The 15805-nt window shown below is 46.2% G+C and overlaps 1 protein-coding gene across 1 annotated transcript in view; it reads right to left on the minus strand.

Annotated features, from left to right (window-relative positions):
* Window positions 1-5579: 5579 nt before the first annotated feature.
* TMEM178B (transmembrane protein 178B) overlaps window positions 5580-15805 on the minus strand; it is a gene marked incomplete at its 3' end in the record, with an annotated part of 350995 nt that continues 340769 nt past the window's right edge. The window contains exon 3 of the mRNA XM_015409301.1: window positions 5580-5717. Within this exon, the coding sequence (XP_015264787.1) occupies window positions 5580-5717 (138 nt within the window). The remainder of the gene's footprint in view (window positions 5718-15805) is intronic.

Consider the following 15805-nt stretch of genomic DNA (forward strand, 5'->3'; position numbering starts at 1 on the left):
TGGCCGGGACTGCACAAAGCAGCCAATGAACCCAGCCAGTGTCTTCCGAGTGGCAGTTTTTTCAGCCTAACACTAAAGGGGCCAATTTTAGAACTTTGGCACCCACTATTCTTTTATTATAAGGGAGAGATTAGTCCCCAATCTGCTTTCCCCAGTGGTTCCTTTGGCTGCACTGGAGAGAGAGAGAGAGAGATGAGACAGCGTGGCTGGAAATGAACTGTAATTTGGCTCTTCCTCTCTCAGAACTACTCAGCCCCGTAGCTAGGGATTTGGGGGGGGGGCCACGGGGGGCACCAGCCAATTAAAACAAATTTAATCAAATTAACTTTGTTTTAATTGGTGGATCTCCTTAGAACTCCTACGGCAGCCCTGCACCCCCCCCCCCAGGCTCCAGGGCAAGGGGGGTAATGCCCATCAGCCGCAGCTTCCCTTCACTGCAGAGCGTTCAGGTCCCTCTCTCCCTGCGCAGTCCCAGTTTCTCTTCCCACAGCGCAGCACCAGGGGCAGCCTGACCCCCGCCCTTGGCTCCCTCCCAGGGCCGGGAGAGGTGAGGTGTGAAGCGGCTGGGCTGGTCATGGGCTGGCCATGTGGGTGGAGTATAGCTGGACATGCCTGGCTGGAGCAAGAGGAGCGCAGCCTGCCTCCTTGCCTTGCTGGGCTTACCTGCTGCTTGCGGGTGGCACAGCAAGCGTCTGGTGGAAGCCCGAGACAGAGGCTTCTCCCTGCGCCTTTCATGCTCACTGCCTGCCCAGGCCACTCTCTAAGCCCAGCCTCGTCACTGCTGCTGCTGCTTGTTGCTGCCCTCATCCTCCCTGCTGACAGGCAACCGGGGTGAGGTGGTGGTGGTGGGGAGGTTGGATCCATGGCTCGGGAAGGGGCCCATAAAAACCACTAGGGGGCCGGGCCTTGTGGGCCCCGTGGAAGCTACAGGCCTGGAACTACTTCTGCTGATAGTTATTCCAGCTGGTCATTAGGGAACCATCCATTACATCTAGTGGTAAATTGCGTGCCTTGTCCCAATCATGAAAGCAGCAAAATCAGACCATTTACATGTATGCAGGGTAGGAGGGAACAACTTCATTCATTATCCAAAAGAAAAAGAAGAAGAAAATACTGATGAGGACTTAACATGCCCTCAGTCCATTGAGAACTCTTGAATGCTGGAGGGGAATATTTGGATTTCCTTTATTTATTCCTTACCTGTGATTCCTTCGGAGTTATTATTATTATTATTATTATTATTTCAATTTATACCTCCACCACAAGTGGGCTTAGGGCGGCTTACAACACAAAATCCATAAAACAATAAAAACAGTAAAACCAATAAAACAGTTGATGACATATCAACAAACCCCGTGCCTCATATCAGGTGAATATAGGTAATCTGAAAGGTGATTCTTGAATTGGCTTGGTTTTCTCTTCTCCCTCCCATCATAATTACATTTCAGGCAATTATTTTGAATTATAAATCAGTTTAGATGCAGTAGCAGAAAGGTGGAATATACAGAGAGAGAGAGGGAGACGGGGGGGGGGGGACAAATCAAGCTCAATGCAGTTGGAAATAATGTAGACTAAAAGAAAGTAGTTCACAAAGATCAATAAGGTCAAAAGTATTTAAACAGGGAGCTGCTTCAGATGATCTATTTGTTGACCCATGTGACCAGATGAACATCCATGATTGCAGGCCAGTCATGTAAGCAGTTCCAGTGCTGGAACCAATGCGGTGCAGTAGTGTCAATATTTTTATTCAGACTGGGGCGCTTTGGGTTCAAATCCCAAGGTTGTGATTAAGTTTACAAGTTGGCCTTAAACTGGTTACTCTTTGTCTCAGCCTCAGCTACATCACAGGGTTGCTGAGGACGAGATGCAAGGGGGGTAAGCTTAGCCACCTACTTGCCCCAAGCCCCTTGGAGGAAGAGCAGAATAAAAATCCAGTAACGAGTAAATCACAGTGGCAGCATCTGGTAGGTCTAGAGGGTGCTACTGGACTTGAATGTGACTCTTCTGCTGCAGATCAACACGGCTACCCCCTGCAACTAGCAGCAGTGTGAGGGATATGTGCTGGAAATGTGAAAAAAGAGAAAGCCAGCATGGTGTAGTGGTCAGAGGGTCACACTAGGATCTAGGAGACTCATGTTCAAATTTCTACTGTGCCATGGACTCTTGCCGGGAGACCTTGGGGCATTCACACACTCTCAGCCTAAACTACTTCACAGGGTTGTTGTGAGGATAAAATGGAGGAGAGGAGAATGATGTCAGCTGCTTTGGGTCCCCCAAAGTCAGGTACAAGTGAAATAAATGTATTCTTGGTTGTAGGTGTGTGTTGGTTATCCGACTTCATACTCAAGCCTTTGACTATTCCATGCTCACATATTGCAACGCTGATCTCAGATAATCCTTATACCCAGAGGTCATTTGGGGGGGGGATCACGGGGGATCGCAGTTCCCTCGGTGAGGTACGGGGGCGGGGCACATGACGAAGCCCCGCCCCCTGCTTCCGGCCACCCCGTTTCCGGTCCTCATTCAGCCAGGAGGAGGCAGGAGAAGAGGGAGGGTAAGTTGCTTCCTCCCTGCCTCTCCCCACCCCTGCCTGTCTGGGGCCAGGGAGGGCCTTTGCGGGGCTTCCTTGCACTCCCGCCGGCCTTGCAGGTCCACCGCCGGGCCCCTCGTGGGGCTCGGCAGTGGATCTGCAAGGGCGGCGGCAGCGGCCGGGACCATTGGGAGCGGGGTGTGTGGCCTTATGACACACTTCCGGTGATGTCAGGGGGTGTGGCCTTATGACACACTTCCAGTGATGTCAGGGGGTGTGGCATATGCTAATGAGTTATGCTAATGAGTTCCCCTAGCTCTTTTTCTACGAAATGACCCCTGCTTATACCTTGTAGAATATCCCCCAGCCGCTCCCTGCCAAGCCTGTTGGGCTCTCCTTTTTTAAAAAGAAAGAAAAGAAAAGAAACCGTTTCCCCACAGCTGCTTTGTGGCTTCAGGGAACGTGAGCTGAGTCCAGGAAATCCAGACCCTAAAAACAGTAACATTTTGTTTGGCCCACAGTGGCTTTCAGATTTCATCCTATCATTGCAGTCAAAACAGCAAGAAGCTTGGTAAAAATTTTTTTAAAAAAGCCTGCAAGCCCAGATTTTCACAAAGTTAAATTTTGCATCCCATATGGGCAATCTGAACCCTAAAGGATTTCATAACATACCGTTCTCTCCCATTCTGCAGTTCTAAAACAGATTTTGTTCAGTTGTGCAGTTCTGAATCAGTAGCCAAAGAATGAAAGAAGATCGGTGGAAGGCAAAGGCCTTGCTTCAAAAAGGTTATCAGGACTCATATCTTAGGCAGCAGTTGAGCTCGGCCTCTAAAAGTCACCTTAAAACCACCATGGAAATATCAATTGCTTGCTGGATTTTGGCCGACTGGCTATTCAATAATTTTATTTATTTATTTATTTATTTATTTAAACATTTTTACCCCGCCCTCCCCGCACGCGGGCTCAGGGCGGTTTACAAGGGGCTTACAAGAGCGTTTGTTGACCCAAGGGAGTACCACTGGCCTAGGATTCCAGATGTATAAAGGCAGCACACTGGTGTTTTGTTTTTTTAAAAAAGAATTCTCGTTGCATGACTAGGCATGCCCAAAGAATGTTATTGGGGCTGACTGAGCACTCCACATCTGTGCCGTGTGGCTTGGCAGTGAGAACGTGGGCTAGTGTTTATGACTGTGTAGTGTTCAGATCAAGCAAGTGAACTGGGATCAAGGGTGGCTGTGAATATTCATGGGGAGGAGGGAGAGGGGAATCTCCCAGTATTATACACACATATAAAGAGAATACACAGGTGTGCGATACCAGAGAATACACAGGAATTTGTAATCAGTTAATTAAGAGTGGGACAGTTTAATTAACTGTCCACTGGAAGACCTTTATCTGGTAGACAGCTGTACCTTAGAGCCAGAGCTGAATTATTTGGATAGGGTTATGTTGGCCTTATCAAACTTCACAGACCTGCTGATTAAGGACCATTTTCCATTTTGGTTCAAAAACTACTTCCTTCTCACAGAAACATTCTGTGGGAGTCGTTTTTTAAAATGTTATTTAAAACATTTCTGTGCCACCTTTCCTCCTAAATAAGGTCCTGGTGCTCATGTTCCTACATCACAAAGTTGCCAACAATTTAAAGGACTGAGGGTTTTATGGAGGAAAAAAGAACAATCTCCAACAAATGCAGTTCAGACCCATTGTTAATCATGTAGGCTGCAATCCTATCCACATTTACTTGGCAGAAAGTTCCATTGGAATCATTGTCTCCTAAGGAAACACCAACAGACTCAGGCTAAACAACTCTCATTGGGTCCCTAGCACCCCATCAACTTAACACAGTTTTTAAACCCACCAAACTGTCACGGCTTTCTTATACCTTTTGGATAACTGCATTTTAGTGAGGTTACTGAAATTTTTTTTGCATTTTTGCATTTGTGCGTGTGCACATGCGCGCGTGTGTGTCTGTGCCTGGAAGTCATGGCAACTTCTGGCAACTCCTACTGGGGCATGGAGGATGTTCAGGTAAGTGGCTTGATAGCCTGCCTCTGCCTCCCAGTCCTGGTATTCCTTGGAGGTCTCCCATCCAAATACGTGCCAGGGCTTCCCATCCAAATACTTGCCTTGCTTAGCTTCCAAGATCTGACAAGATCAGGCTTGCATGGGCTATCCAGGTCACGGCCAGTGAGGTTACTGAAATGACTGACCTTTTAGAGGTTTAAAGGTAAAATAGTTTTAAGACTGTAGCATAAACATGAGCTGATAGTTCAGATCACAATGTTGCATTTACCAGACAGCCTTAGACTTGCCATTCTCAGCCTCGGTCTTTCTGTCTACTTGATGGGTATAATAACATCTACCTACCTTAGCTCACATTATAAGAATTACTGGGAAGTAAAGGGAAAGTGTTCCATAATAGTGGTTTTGAGTCCAATAGCCCCTTAGAGAGACCAACAAGATTTTGGGGTTATAAACTTTGAAGAGTCAAAGAACCCTTAATCAGAGCTCCCTATCTGACAAAAGGGAGCTTGGACTCTCCAAGGCTTATACCCAAAAAAGTCTTGTTGGTCTCTAAGGTGCTACTGGACTTCAGTCTAGTTTTTCTACTGCAGACCAACACGGTTACTCTCTGAAACTGTAACGTTGTGTGTTGATGTAGCCAGGGCCGGCTCACTCACTAGGCAAACTAGGCGGTCACCTAGAACAGGACGGCCCTTAGGGGCGCCAAACTGAACCAGGCCCCATACTCTGGGAGTTTCTTGGTTATTTGTGTTTTTCATTCTTCCTAAAATGCATTTATTTTTGAAAATTGGTGGGTGCACCGGGGGGGGGGGGGGCGCCAGAAGGGATCCTTGCCTAGGGTGCAAAATAAGCTGGGGCCGGCCCTGGTTGTAGCACCAGAGTTCAAACTGGTTGCTGCGGACTTACCTTAATGAAATGGCAGAATTAGATTAGATTGCCTGGTATTTTGGAACCAGCAGGACAAAAAGAAGACCCAGAGGAAAAAAAAAATGACATTCGTTGACAAACCTTCCCCCCTTACCTCCCATGAGGAAGAGAAGTCCTGCCACATACTGCATAAGGCCTCGATCCCAGCAGCAGCCCAACACCCCAATAATCCATCCAAAGAGGATGATGGCTACAGCCATGCCCATGAAACCAGCTGTCATTCTGCGCAAGTCTGTAAAAAAGAGAGAACAGGATGCACGTTCTGTGTTAGTGTAAAGATTTCCGTTTGCATGGATCATCAGCAACCTGCAGAACGGAAAAGTCATTTCACACGTATGATATACCAATATTCATACACCGGTCCATGGCTATTGGTTCTAAATAGTCAAAAAATACAAAATCTGGCTGGGTGTTCTCAGGTTTCTAGTTAGACAGAGATCTTTATCAAAAGGGGAAAAATTAAAAGGGCAGCTGTTACTCAGGAACATAAAATGCCAATTTATCGTAACTATTTCTCAGAGATAATTCTTCACCTGCAAACTTTAGCGTGTCAACCATTTATTTTACTAGGTTTGTATCCCACCCTCCCCGCATAGCAGGCTCAACCACATCTCATAATCCTCAGTAGGGAGCTACAGCCATGACCTCAAAGCCCAAGATACCCATTGAACACATTTTCCTCTGTATTCAACAATATTATTAATTTTAATCCCAAGATCTCATTTGTTGGAAGGGTGAAGGCATGGTATAGCCCCATCTCACCAGATCTCGGACGCTAAGTGGGGTTGGTACGTGGAAGGGAGACCACCAAGGGAGACTGTGAAGATGAAGGCTCTGGCAAACCACCTCTGCTTCTCACGTTCCTTGAGAGCCCCTTGCTGGGATCACCATGCAGGGCTCTTTTTGTAGAAAAAGCCCAGCAGGAACTCATTAGCATAATAGGCCAAACCCAACAGCAGGAACTCATTAGCATATTGGGCCACACCCCCGACAGCACAGCTCATTAGCACATTAGGCCGCACCCCCAGTTACCATAATAGGCCACACCCACCTTTTGCTTGGTATTCTGTTTACCTTGTTTGTTGTCAAAACCCAGGACTTTTTTTGGAGCAGGAACTCCTTTGCATGTTAGGCCACACACCCCTAACATAGCCAATCTGAATGAGTTCCTGCTGTTGGGTGTGGCCTATTATGCTAATTAGTTCCTGCTGGGCATGGCCAACTTGGGAGCCAGCCAGAACTCCGTTCCTGTGCGTTCCTGCCCAAAAATAGCCCTGACCATGAGTCAGTTGTGGCTTGACAGCACATATGTATGTACCTCTTTTTTTCAGAGACAGCAAGAACTAACTGTGCAGCCATTAAGCATGCCTTGTGAGAGTTCAGGGCTGGATTGACTTGTATGCTAACGATCTTAACACCAGTCAGCCTCTTCTAAGCCATAGGATGTCCACACACTTGCAAAAAAAGGTGCATAAGCATGTTGGTCCATAATAAATTCCAAACCCAAAAACAATGTAGTATCTTTTATTATGACCAATCAACATGCAACACATTGTGCAAGTTTTTCAAGTTCTCCAGAACTCTTTGTCAAGCTGGATAATAAAAAAGAAAGAGTCGGGGTACAGAAAAACTTGTTTCCCAGGTTTAATTTAATTAAAGCCTGTTTGTCCACACCTGTAGGATGACTGTAGGATGCTTATTGGATTTCCTTGGGCACAAGGTGTGGTAGCTGGTGCCCTTGGCATGCTGGGAACAGAAGAAAAAGCAAAAATACAACCATCCAGCTGAAGAACATAGTAATCAGAAGTTGATCAAATGTCTGTCAGATGCCAAATGTACAAGTCTTCTTAGAATGGGGGCGGGGGAACACCGTTGTAAGCCATGTTGGGTCCCCATTGGGGAGAAAAGAAGGCTATAAATGAAGTAAAATGTAATAAAGTAAATAGAAAAAGTACTGGAGAATAATTTTAGTTGGTTACTAAGTCAAGGTGATGTGGAATGGTATGGTATAGCCTGATCTCATCAGATTTTGGAACTAGGAGGGTCGGTACTTTGATGGGGGACCACCAAGGAAGGCGCTACCTCTGCTTCTCACTTGCCTTGAAAACCCCTTGCTGGAGTTACAATAAGTTGGTTACAAGCTGACAGCACCTACAAACATACTAAGTCAAGAGTCAATAGAAGACAAATTACCTCACGAGATTTCCCAGTCTCTTTTCTTTGTTTATTTCTCAAGCATCTAAATTCTGTCGTTCCCAAAGAAGGCCAGAAAAAGTGGGCAGCCGTGTTGGTCAATAGCAAAACCCAAAACCCAAAGCCATGCAATATATTCTATTAAGATCAACCTTGTACAGAAAGCATGGCTTCCAACTACATATGCATAGTCTACCTGTATACAGTGTAGATGCATACTGAGTCTGCTCCCCGGTGTTCTGTGCACAAACTTGGGGAAAGGTACATTCCTGCAATCCTGCTGCTCCCCCTCCAATGTATTCAGTAACCCCTGACAGGGTCGTAGCCAGTAGTGGAGCTTTGGGGGCTGAGCCCCCTATTGCGTACTTCAAAGCCCCTTAGGCCACCACCAGCCCAGTAGCCAGCTCAAAGCCCTCTCTTCCTTGCATTGGTGGGGTGGGGAGGGAGGCAGGGCACTTGGTGCTACCATGCCATGATCCCTTCCTCCCTCATCCTCCTGATTGCGGTTGAGAAAGCAATGTGGGGGGCGGGGAGAGAACATCGCTCTCTGTTGCCTGTCCTCTTCTATGGTGGCCTGCAAGAGTCATCTCCCTTTGTTGCCTGCTGTATTTTAAAGGGCCCATCAGCTGATTGTCAGGCAAGCAGTAGGACAGTCGATTTCAGCCCCTTGGCCTTAACACAGAGGAATCCAGCGAGTGCTTCCACACCAGTGGAGTTCTTTTGGGGATCGTTGAACCCGAAGGACTACAGAGGGCTGGGAGTGGACTGAGAGCTTAAGCCACACCACACCACACCACCGAGCTGGCCCAAAGCTATTTCTGTAACCCTCCTTTCTTCTGCTCACCCCTTGCCTGCTCTGTAAATTTGTAATTTAAATTTAATTTAATGTTAACTTTGCATTTAATTTAATGTTTACTTTTAATTTTATTTCATTATCCCCCCAGAGAAATTCCTGGCTATGGGGCTGACCCTTGACTTGCTTTCTAAAAAGGCCTTTTATGTTTTCTCTATCAGCGTGTTTGTGCTGCTATAGCTGAGACAGTACACTGTGAGTCAACATGGAGTGGCGGGCAGGGCATAGAGATGCTAGCCTCTAGGTGGGACCTGGGAATCTGCCAGAATAACAGCTGATCCCCAGACTACAGAAATCAGTTCCCCTGGAGAAAAGGATGCTTTGAAGGGTCAACACTATGGCATTGTACCCCACTGAGGTCTCTGTCTTCCCCAAGTTCTATCCTCAGTTCTCCAGGAGTTTCCCAACCTGGAGCTTGCAACCCTCCCCCCCCCCCCCGCGCGACCCACCAGTGGCCACAGAGGTCCTGGCAACTCTAGTAGGTTAGTAGTATGCACGTCAGGTCAGAGGGTATGTATGCCCTTCAACACTATGCAGAAATGGCGGGCGTTGTTAGAAGCTATTTAGAATATGAAATCTGAAGTAGCAGGAAGGAACCCATTTGGCCGCTAGAAATGGAAAACATAGCTGGAGGGTAACAATTCGCTGGCATCTTTCAGAGGAACATCCAGAGGAGGTAAATTGGCCAATACAGTAAACAAAGCTAAATTCAGATGATAAATACAGGTGGGGGTGGGGGTGGAGGAGGGCAGAACTGCAGCTCCAAACACAACATGTTCAGCAAATGCTCTTCACAGAGCCCACAAACCTAGGACAATTGTGGAACTTTACAAAAGCAGAGTAATTAATAACACACATGTACAATTTTGAATGTTAGGTCTTATGTGATTCTGCTCCTCCCCGTCTTCATCTTCAGTATACCCTGCTCTGTATCTGAAGAGGGCTTAGATTATACCCAGACAGAGGTACAGCACATACAGACTACACACAGACAGAGGTACAGCACATACAGACTACACACAGACAGAGGTACAGCGCATACATCTGAGGGTATGAAGCCAGTGTGATTTTGTTGCTCAGACAACACTGCCAGAAACCCTTGAAGGACAATCAAATGAAAGATCACATGAAAAGAGTCCATGACATCAATACTTGCCCACGAGTATTACAGCATTGTAGGATGAACACACATGAATACATGAAGCTGCCTTATACTGAATTAGATCATCAGTCCATCAAGAGCAGTATTATCTGCACAGACAGGCAGCGACTCTCCAGGGTCTCAGGCTAAGGTTTGTCACATCACTTCGTACCTGATCCTTTTAACTGGAGAGGCCAGGGATTGAACCTGGGACCTTCTGCATGCAAAGCAGAGAACTCTTCCACTGAGCCACAGCCTCTTCCTAGTGCTGTAGCAGTGCTGGGGAAAGAGATAATCACATCATTGGCACCACCACTGGTTTGTTTCAAATCAACAGAGGCATAAGAGGGGCCAAATTACAGTGGCTCATGCAACCCTGCTGGGTGAGTACGATTGCATACCAGGTAGGATCAGGGCTGCAGATATGCTCCGGTATTTTTTTTAAGTAATTTTTTTGAAAATTACTAGATATGCAAAGAAGAAACCAAAACCAAAACTTAATGTTCCATTGGTGGCCATCCTTCTATTATCCACCTCCAATGTTCCCTCTAAGTTGAGTTAGTGTGAGCTAGCTCACAGTTTTTTAGCCTCCAGCTCACACATTTTTGTCTTAGCTCAGGAAGGATGGCTCCAGAGCATACTAATTTATGCAGTAGCCAAATTGATTGCTGGCACTGAACATCAAACCTGATGGAGGCATGGACAAAAACCAGGAGGGCGGGAACAGAGGCGGGAAATGGATGGAGTTGCAAAATATATGATATACCCCCAAACCATCAACAACAAATGCAGAGACATTCCCTTATATAACTACATCGGTGGACATTTTGCTTACTGAAGAAAAAAAGAGGGCAATAAAGTACTCTTCCATTGCAACTACAAGATGTTTAATGACTTCTTCATTTCCCCAGCCTACAAAATGGCTGCCTAGAGTTTCCATGGCAATGGAAGTAGTAACAGGAGTGAAGTGAAAGACAAAATGGAGGGTCAAAGGAGACCTGGGGAGAACACTGAGGGGATAAGCCAAAGAGATGATATGAAGGATTACACAGCTGCTCAACAGGCTGGAAACTATGAGGGCATACCTGGCAACCATGAAAAATTTAATGAAGGTAGCTGAAATATAAGGCAAGGATAGAGAATGAGGTGCAGTTTTAACCATGCATACTCCTGTTGTCATTCAACACACACACACACACAAGCTTCTGGCCCAAGAAATTTTTCTCTAAAGACTGACTACGAAGAAACAACACAGAAAGGCAAAGGCACAAGTGCTGAGAAATGAAGATGAGTATACTCCATTACACGGCAATCCTTTCTTTGTTTATTTTCTCCCCAAAAGGTCGACATAACATGATATCTTTAAGGAGGCCAAATTTTGGGCCTTCGCACGTTCAACAAGGAAGTGGGTAGTCTTTTTATTAATTATGTCTGTACTATTGAAATCAGCCTGCTATGTGCCTTCAAAATTTTATTGTATGTAAATGTGCCGATGATGCTCTAACAGAGGACTGTGGATATACGCAGGCAGGTATGAATTAATACAGGTGGTGTCTACAGTGTACAGGCACCCTCCAGGGTACATAACAGAAATTCAGGTCTCTGTCTCAATCAGCTTGCAATTAAAAAGCTGAGCTATGGGTTACAGCAAAGGGAGGGGGGAATGGAGAAGATAAACAGGCAAATATTCAAAACTGATGCTCTTGGTGTGTCCTTCTTTCTCCCACAGAATATTATGCTGGACCTACCAGAAAATAATCACATAAAGAATTCAGAATAGTTAGTTTGATGAATGGGCTGCTAAGGAAAACAGTAAAGAAGGAAATATGAGATCTCCATGTTATCACCAGGCACTTGAACCTCCTGCAGGCTGTGGCATTAAATACTTTAAGTTAAGCATTTTCAATGATATATTGCTATTCTAATTTTCTCTCCCTCTCTTTCTCTCTCTCACTTTGCTGAAGAACACATATTAATAAGGCAGGTAGCCCACAGCAGGAGAAAACAGGGAAGGGAAAGCATAGAAAGATATTAACTACAGGAAGAAAGTGATCTCTTTTCATAGAGATTTTTTATTTTATTTTGAAGTTTACTCTTCTATTAACATTTAAATTGAAAGCCCCGGTTTCTGAGCTCCACGTGAGAAATCTGTATTTAAATCGATGCCATTGAAAAGTGAGAAGAAACGTATAGCAATATGGAAGCCATCTCCATCTACTTTGGAAAGGACTTGTCCTATAAATGATTGGATTTCTTTTGTTCATAAAAGAGAGATGAAATTAGAAGTATATTAAAATCAATGTGGAATAACATTTAAGGGAAGGAGTTACAGGAGATCATTTAATTGCCAGGGTCTCAAGTGTTGGTATTTGAAGACAGGATTATCCTGGGAATGAGGCCTTTGCTGTTCTTTTAAAGGAAGCAATATTGTGCGTTAAACTAGGGTTGAACTGAAGAGCACTCTCCTGCTGATGCTTATAGCAATAAATACCACACAACAAAAAACATCAGAAAAGCCTGGAGACATCAGGCCAATAGTGGATCAGAATCAGAATGCACACAGGCAGCAGTACAGAGGCCAAAGTCTCCACATGCTGTACCCCGCCTCCATAATATATGCAGAATTGCACTGCCTCTGAAAATATTTTCAGAAGTACACTCCCTCTGTGGCCCCCCCACCCCAATAGTATATTCAGAAGTACACTGCCTCTGCCTAGGGCTGCCCAGCTGCTGGTGGGGATGGTGGGCAAGGGATTCCCTCACCCCGAGCTCCTGTTGCCTGCTTCTACACCAAGCAGCAATGGAGGGGAAACGGGGAAAAGGTAACATGGGCATGATGACATAGAAGAAGAAGAGAAGAGATTGGATTTATACCCCGCCCTTCACTACCCAAAGGTGTTTCAGAGCGGCTTACAAACTCCTTTCCCTTCCCTTCCCCACAACAGACACCCCGTGAGGTGGGTGGGGCTGAGAAAGCTCTGACACAAACTGCTCTTTTTCAAGAACAGCTCTTATCAGAACTATGGCTTGCCCAAGGTCATCTAGCCAGGTGCAAGTGGAGGAGTGGGGAATCAAACCCGATTCTCCCAGATGAGAGTCCGTGCACTTAACTACTACACCAAACTGGCAACATAGGGTTGCCAAGTCCAAAATTACTTACCACGGAGGAGTCCCTCGCTGTCTCGGGAGTCCGTGTGCACCGCCGTGATGACACCACCCCAAAGTGACGTCATTGCGTCGGCACATTGGGGGCGGGGCCACTAGAATTCGAGGGAAAACCATAGAGTTTTCCCTCAAATCATAGAGCGTCCCACCCCCAACGTGGCCAGCGTGATGATGTCACCTCTGGGCGACATCATCACTCTGGGGACTTGTGCCGGAAGGGGGTGGAGTTCCTCCCAGGGTCCGATTTGCTGGTGTCGGGTAACGGGCCTCTTGGGCGGGGGTTTACCTGCCCCCCGGGGGGACTTGGCAAGCCTATGATGACATCACTTCTGGTGCAAAGTTCCAAAGTTTGGTGCCATGAGCAAGATGGTCCTTTCTTGAGTTACCACCTGTCTAGTTTCAGTGGGGAGGAGGGATCGGAAGCAGAGTCTTCAAAGATGACCAGAGTTGATGGGTCTGTTCATACAGGAGAAGGCTGTCCTTAAGGCATGCTGGCCCCAAGCTATACAGAGCTTTACAGATCAATACCAGAACCATGAATTGGGCCCGAAAGCAAATTGGGAGCCAGTGTAGATGGAACAATACTGAGGTGACATGGTCCTTATGATCCACTCCAGTCAGCATTCTGTACCACCTGTAGCTTCTGGATACTCTTCAAGGGTAGTCTCATGTAGAGCACATCGTAGTAATCTAATCTAGATGTTACCAGGATGTGCACCACAGTGGCAAAATCTCCCACCCACTCCCTGCCCGGGAAGGGTCACAACTGGCTCACTAGTCAAAGCTGCTGAAAGGCAGTTGTGGCCATCACTGGCATTTTTCTATCCAACTGGAGGCCCAGGTCCAGGAGTACCCCCAAGTTATGAACCTGCTTCTTTAGGGGAAGTTTGGCCCCACTGAGAACAGGAGATATCCCATTTTCTGGGTCAAACCTTCTCCGTACCAGTAGCACCTCCATTTTATTGGGATCAAATTTCAGCTTGTTAGTTCTCATCCATTAACTGACTCCAGGTACCTGTTCATAGTTTCCATAGCCTCCCTGGGATCTGTTGGAAGTATGAGATATTGCTGAATGTCATCTGCACAATGTTTCTGCATATTTCTAGAGCTATTTTACATCACTTCTGGGTATCCTGGAAGTGACGTAGTGGGGCAGACAACATTGCCATTTTTCTTCTTTTTCTTCCTACTGCTCGGAGTGGTGGCAGGTAACTAGGGCCCTATCTCCGGATGACCTCTCCCAGCAGCTTTATGTATATGTTGAAAAGCATGGGGGAAAAGATGGAACCTTGCAGAATCCTGTAGGCCAAATGTCAAGATGCTGAGCAGAAGTACGCCAGTCCCACACTCTTAGAATCTGAGATGGACATGCTCAGGGATGTGGTACAAGACCATAATGGAGTCTTGCTCCAAATTCAGAATATTAACCATTGATCTGCAGTGGGTCTCAATGAGATTTAAGGTTGTAGGGCTATACACTCTGCAAATAGCTTTCAGTCCACCTACCCTTACAGAATTACCTCAGTGCTTCTGAAATGCATCCAGAACACTGCATGAATGACAGTATTTTGGCTTTTCATCCTGGCTTTTCATCCAGGTGGAATACGGTCCTCAGCTTATTTCTTAGGGATGAAGAGAGATGCTTGAACGACGTGATCATAAAGCTTTCCGCCTGCTCTCTGGTGTTCTTGCTGCCACTCTTATGAAAACCCATGTCCTAGGATCACTAATTAACTAGCATTTTCTATGTAGCATGCTACTCTATCAGTAGTTGGAGTAAGGCAGTGGTGTGGGGATAGAAAGCAAGCAACATAGCAACAGATTTGGAAGAACCTGGACAGCTACTTCTAGTCCTAAAAATTCTGAAGGACTGTCTTGTGAGATTTCTTGAGCTACGTGTTCTAACTGTTTCCACAATCATGAGACTTGGCGTCCTGAAGCGGAGAGTTTGAAACACAAACCTGTCTTCTGAGGATTCATGAAAACGAAGAAGTACTTGAGTTAGCAGGCAAGTCCTCCATCTTGTATGCGTCTCCTGATGTTTGCCTCCTTTCTATCTCAGGCAGCTTTCTGCCTGGCAGTGCACACGACCCACCTGCCATTTCCTCACTAGCATGACAGGCTTCAATTGCTTACATTTCCTCCTCATCTATGGTTATAAAGGGAAGGGCAAGGAGGGAGTTCCTGCTTCCTTAGAGAGGTGCCATTTCACACCTACATTTCCTCAGCACTCTGCCTTAGAATCTCCTTAGAGACATCCTTTTGTTCCAAGCGGTGAAATTGTCTCCTATGAAAACCACACAGGGTTAACAAAAGGACACCTGTGTGTGGCAGTCTGCTCTAATTCCACTACACAATGGGCTTCATCTCCATTGGAAAATCCCCCAGGGGGCTCCACGTATTAATAGTCATTTCCTTTCTCTAGCCCCTGCCGTCTGATTTTTCAATATCATTCTCATGAGAGAGAAAAACAGGAGAGATACACTTTGTCGCCAGGCATTGAATTACCCACAACCTAGAGGGCTTTAGATGCCATTTCAGGAAATAGATCCAGGGGAACGGGATGCCTCAGGGGAGCTCGTAATGGACTCTGGTGTCTTCCACCTCTAGGTCAGCGATTAGAATGTAGGTCAGACTGGATGCTGAGAGCCCAGGGCAACACACGCTCCACCGTCTTTACCTCTGGGATCCCTCTAGAGATCTTCATATAACGAGCGCCTAATCCAGAGCTGGACAGACTCTGAAGGGAGGTACCGCACAGAAAATAATGCCTCCGTGGTACCTTGAGGGCAGAACAAGAGGTTAGAAGAGAGACAGAGTGGATAAAATAGAGGAGAGGAGAGTACTGTAAGTTGCTTTGGGTTCCCATTGGAGAGAAAAGTGGGGTAGAAAAATGAAGGAAGTTAAGTATATAAATGTGCTGTTATTATGCTGTGCATAGGGTTGTCAGTTCCACTGGCCCCTGGTG

The sequence above is a fragment of the Gekko japonicus genome, unplaced genomic scaffold (assembly GCF_001447785.1).
Source record: "Gekko japonicus isolate JY-2015 unplaced genomic scaffold, Gekko_japonicus_V1.1 scaffold515, whole genome shotgun sequence".
Classification (NCBI taxonomy): domain Eukaryota; kingdom Metazoa; phylum Chordata; class Lepidosauria; order Squamata; family Gekkonidae; genus Gekko; species Gekko japonicus.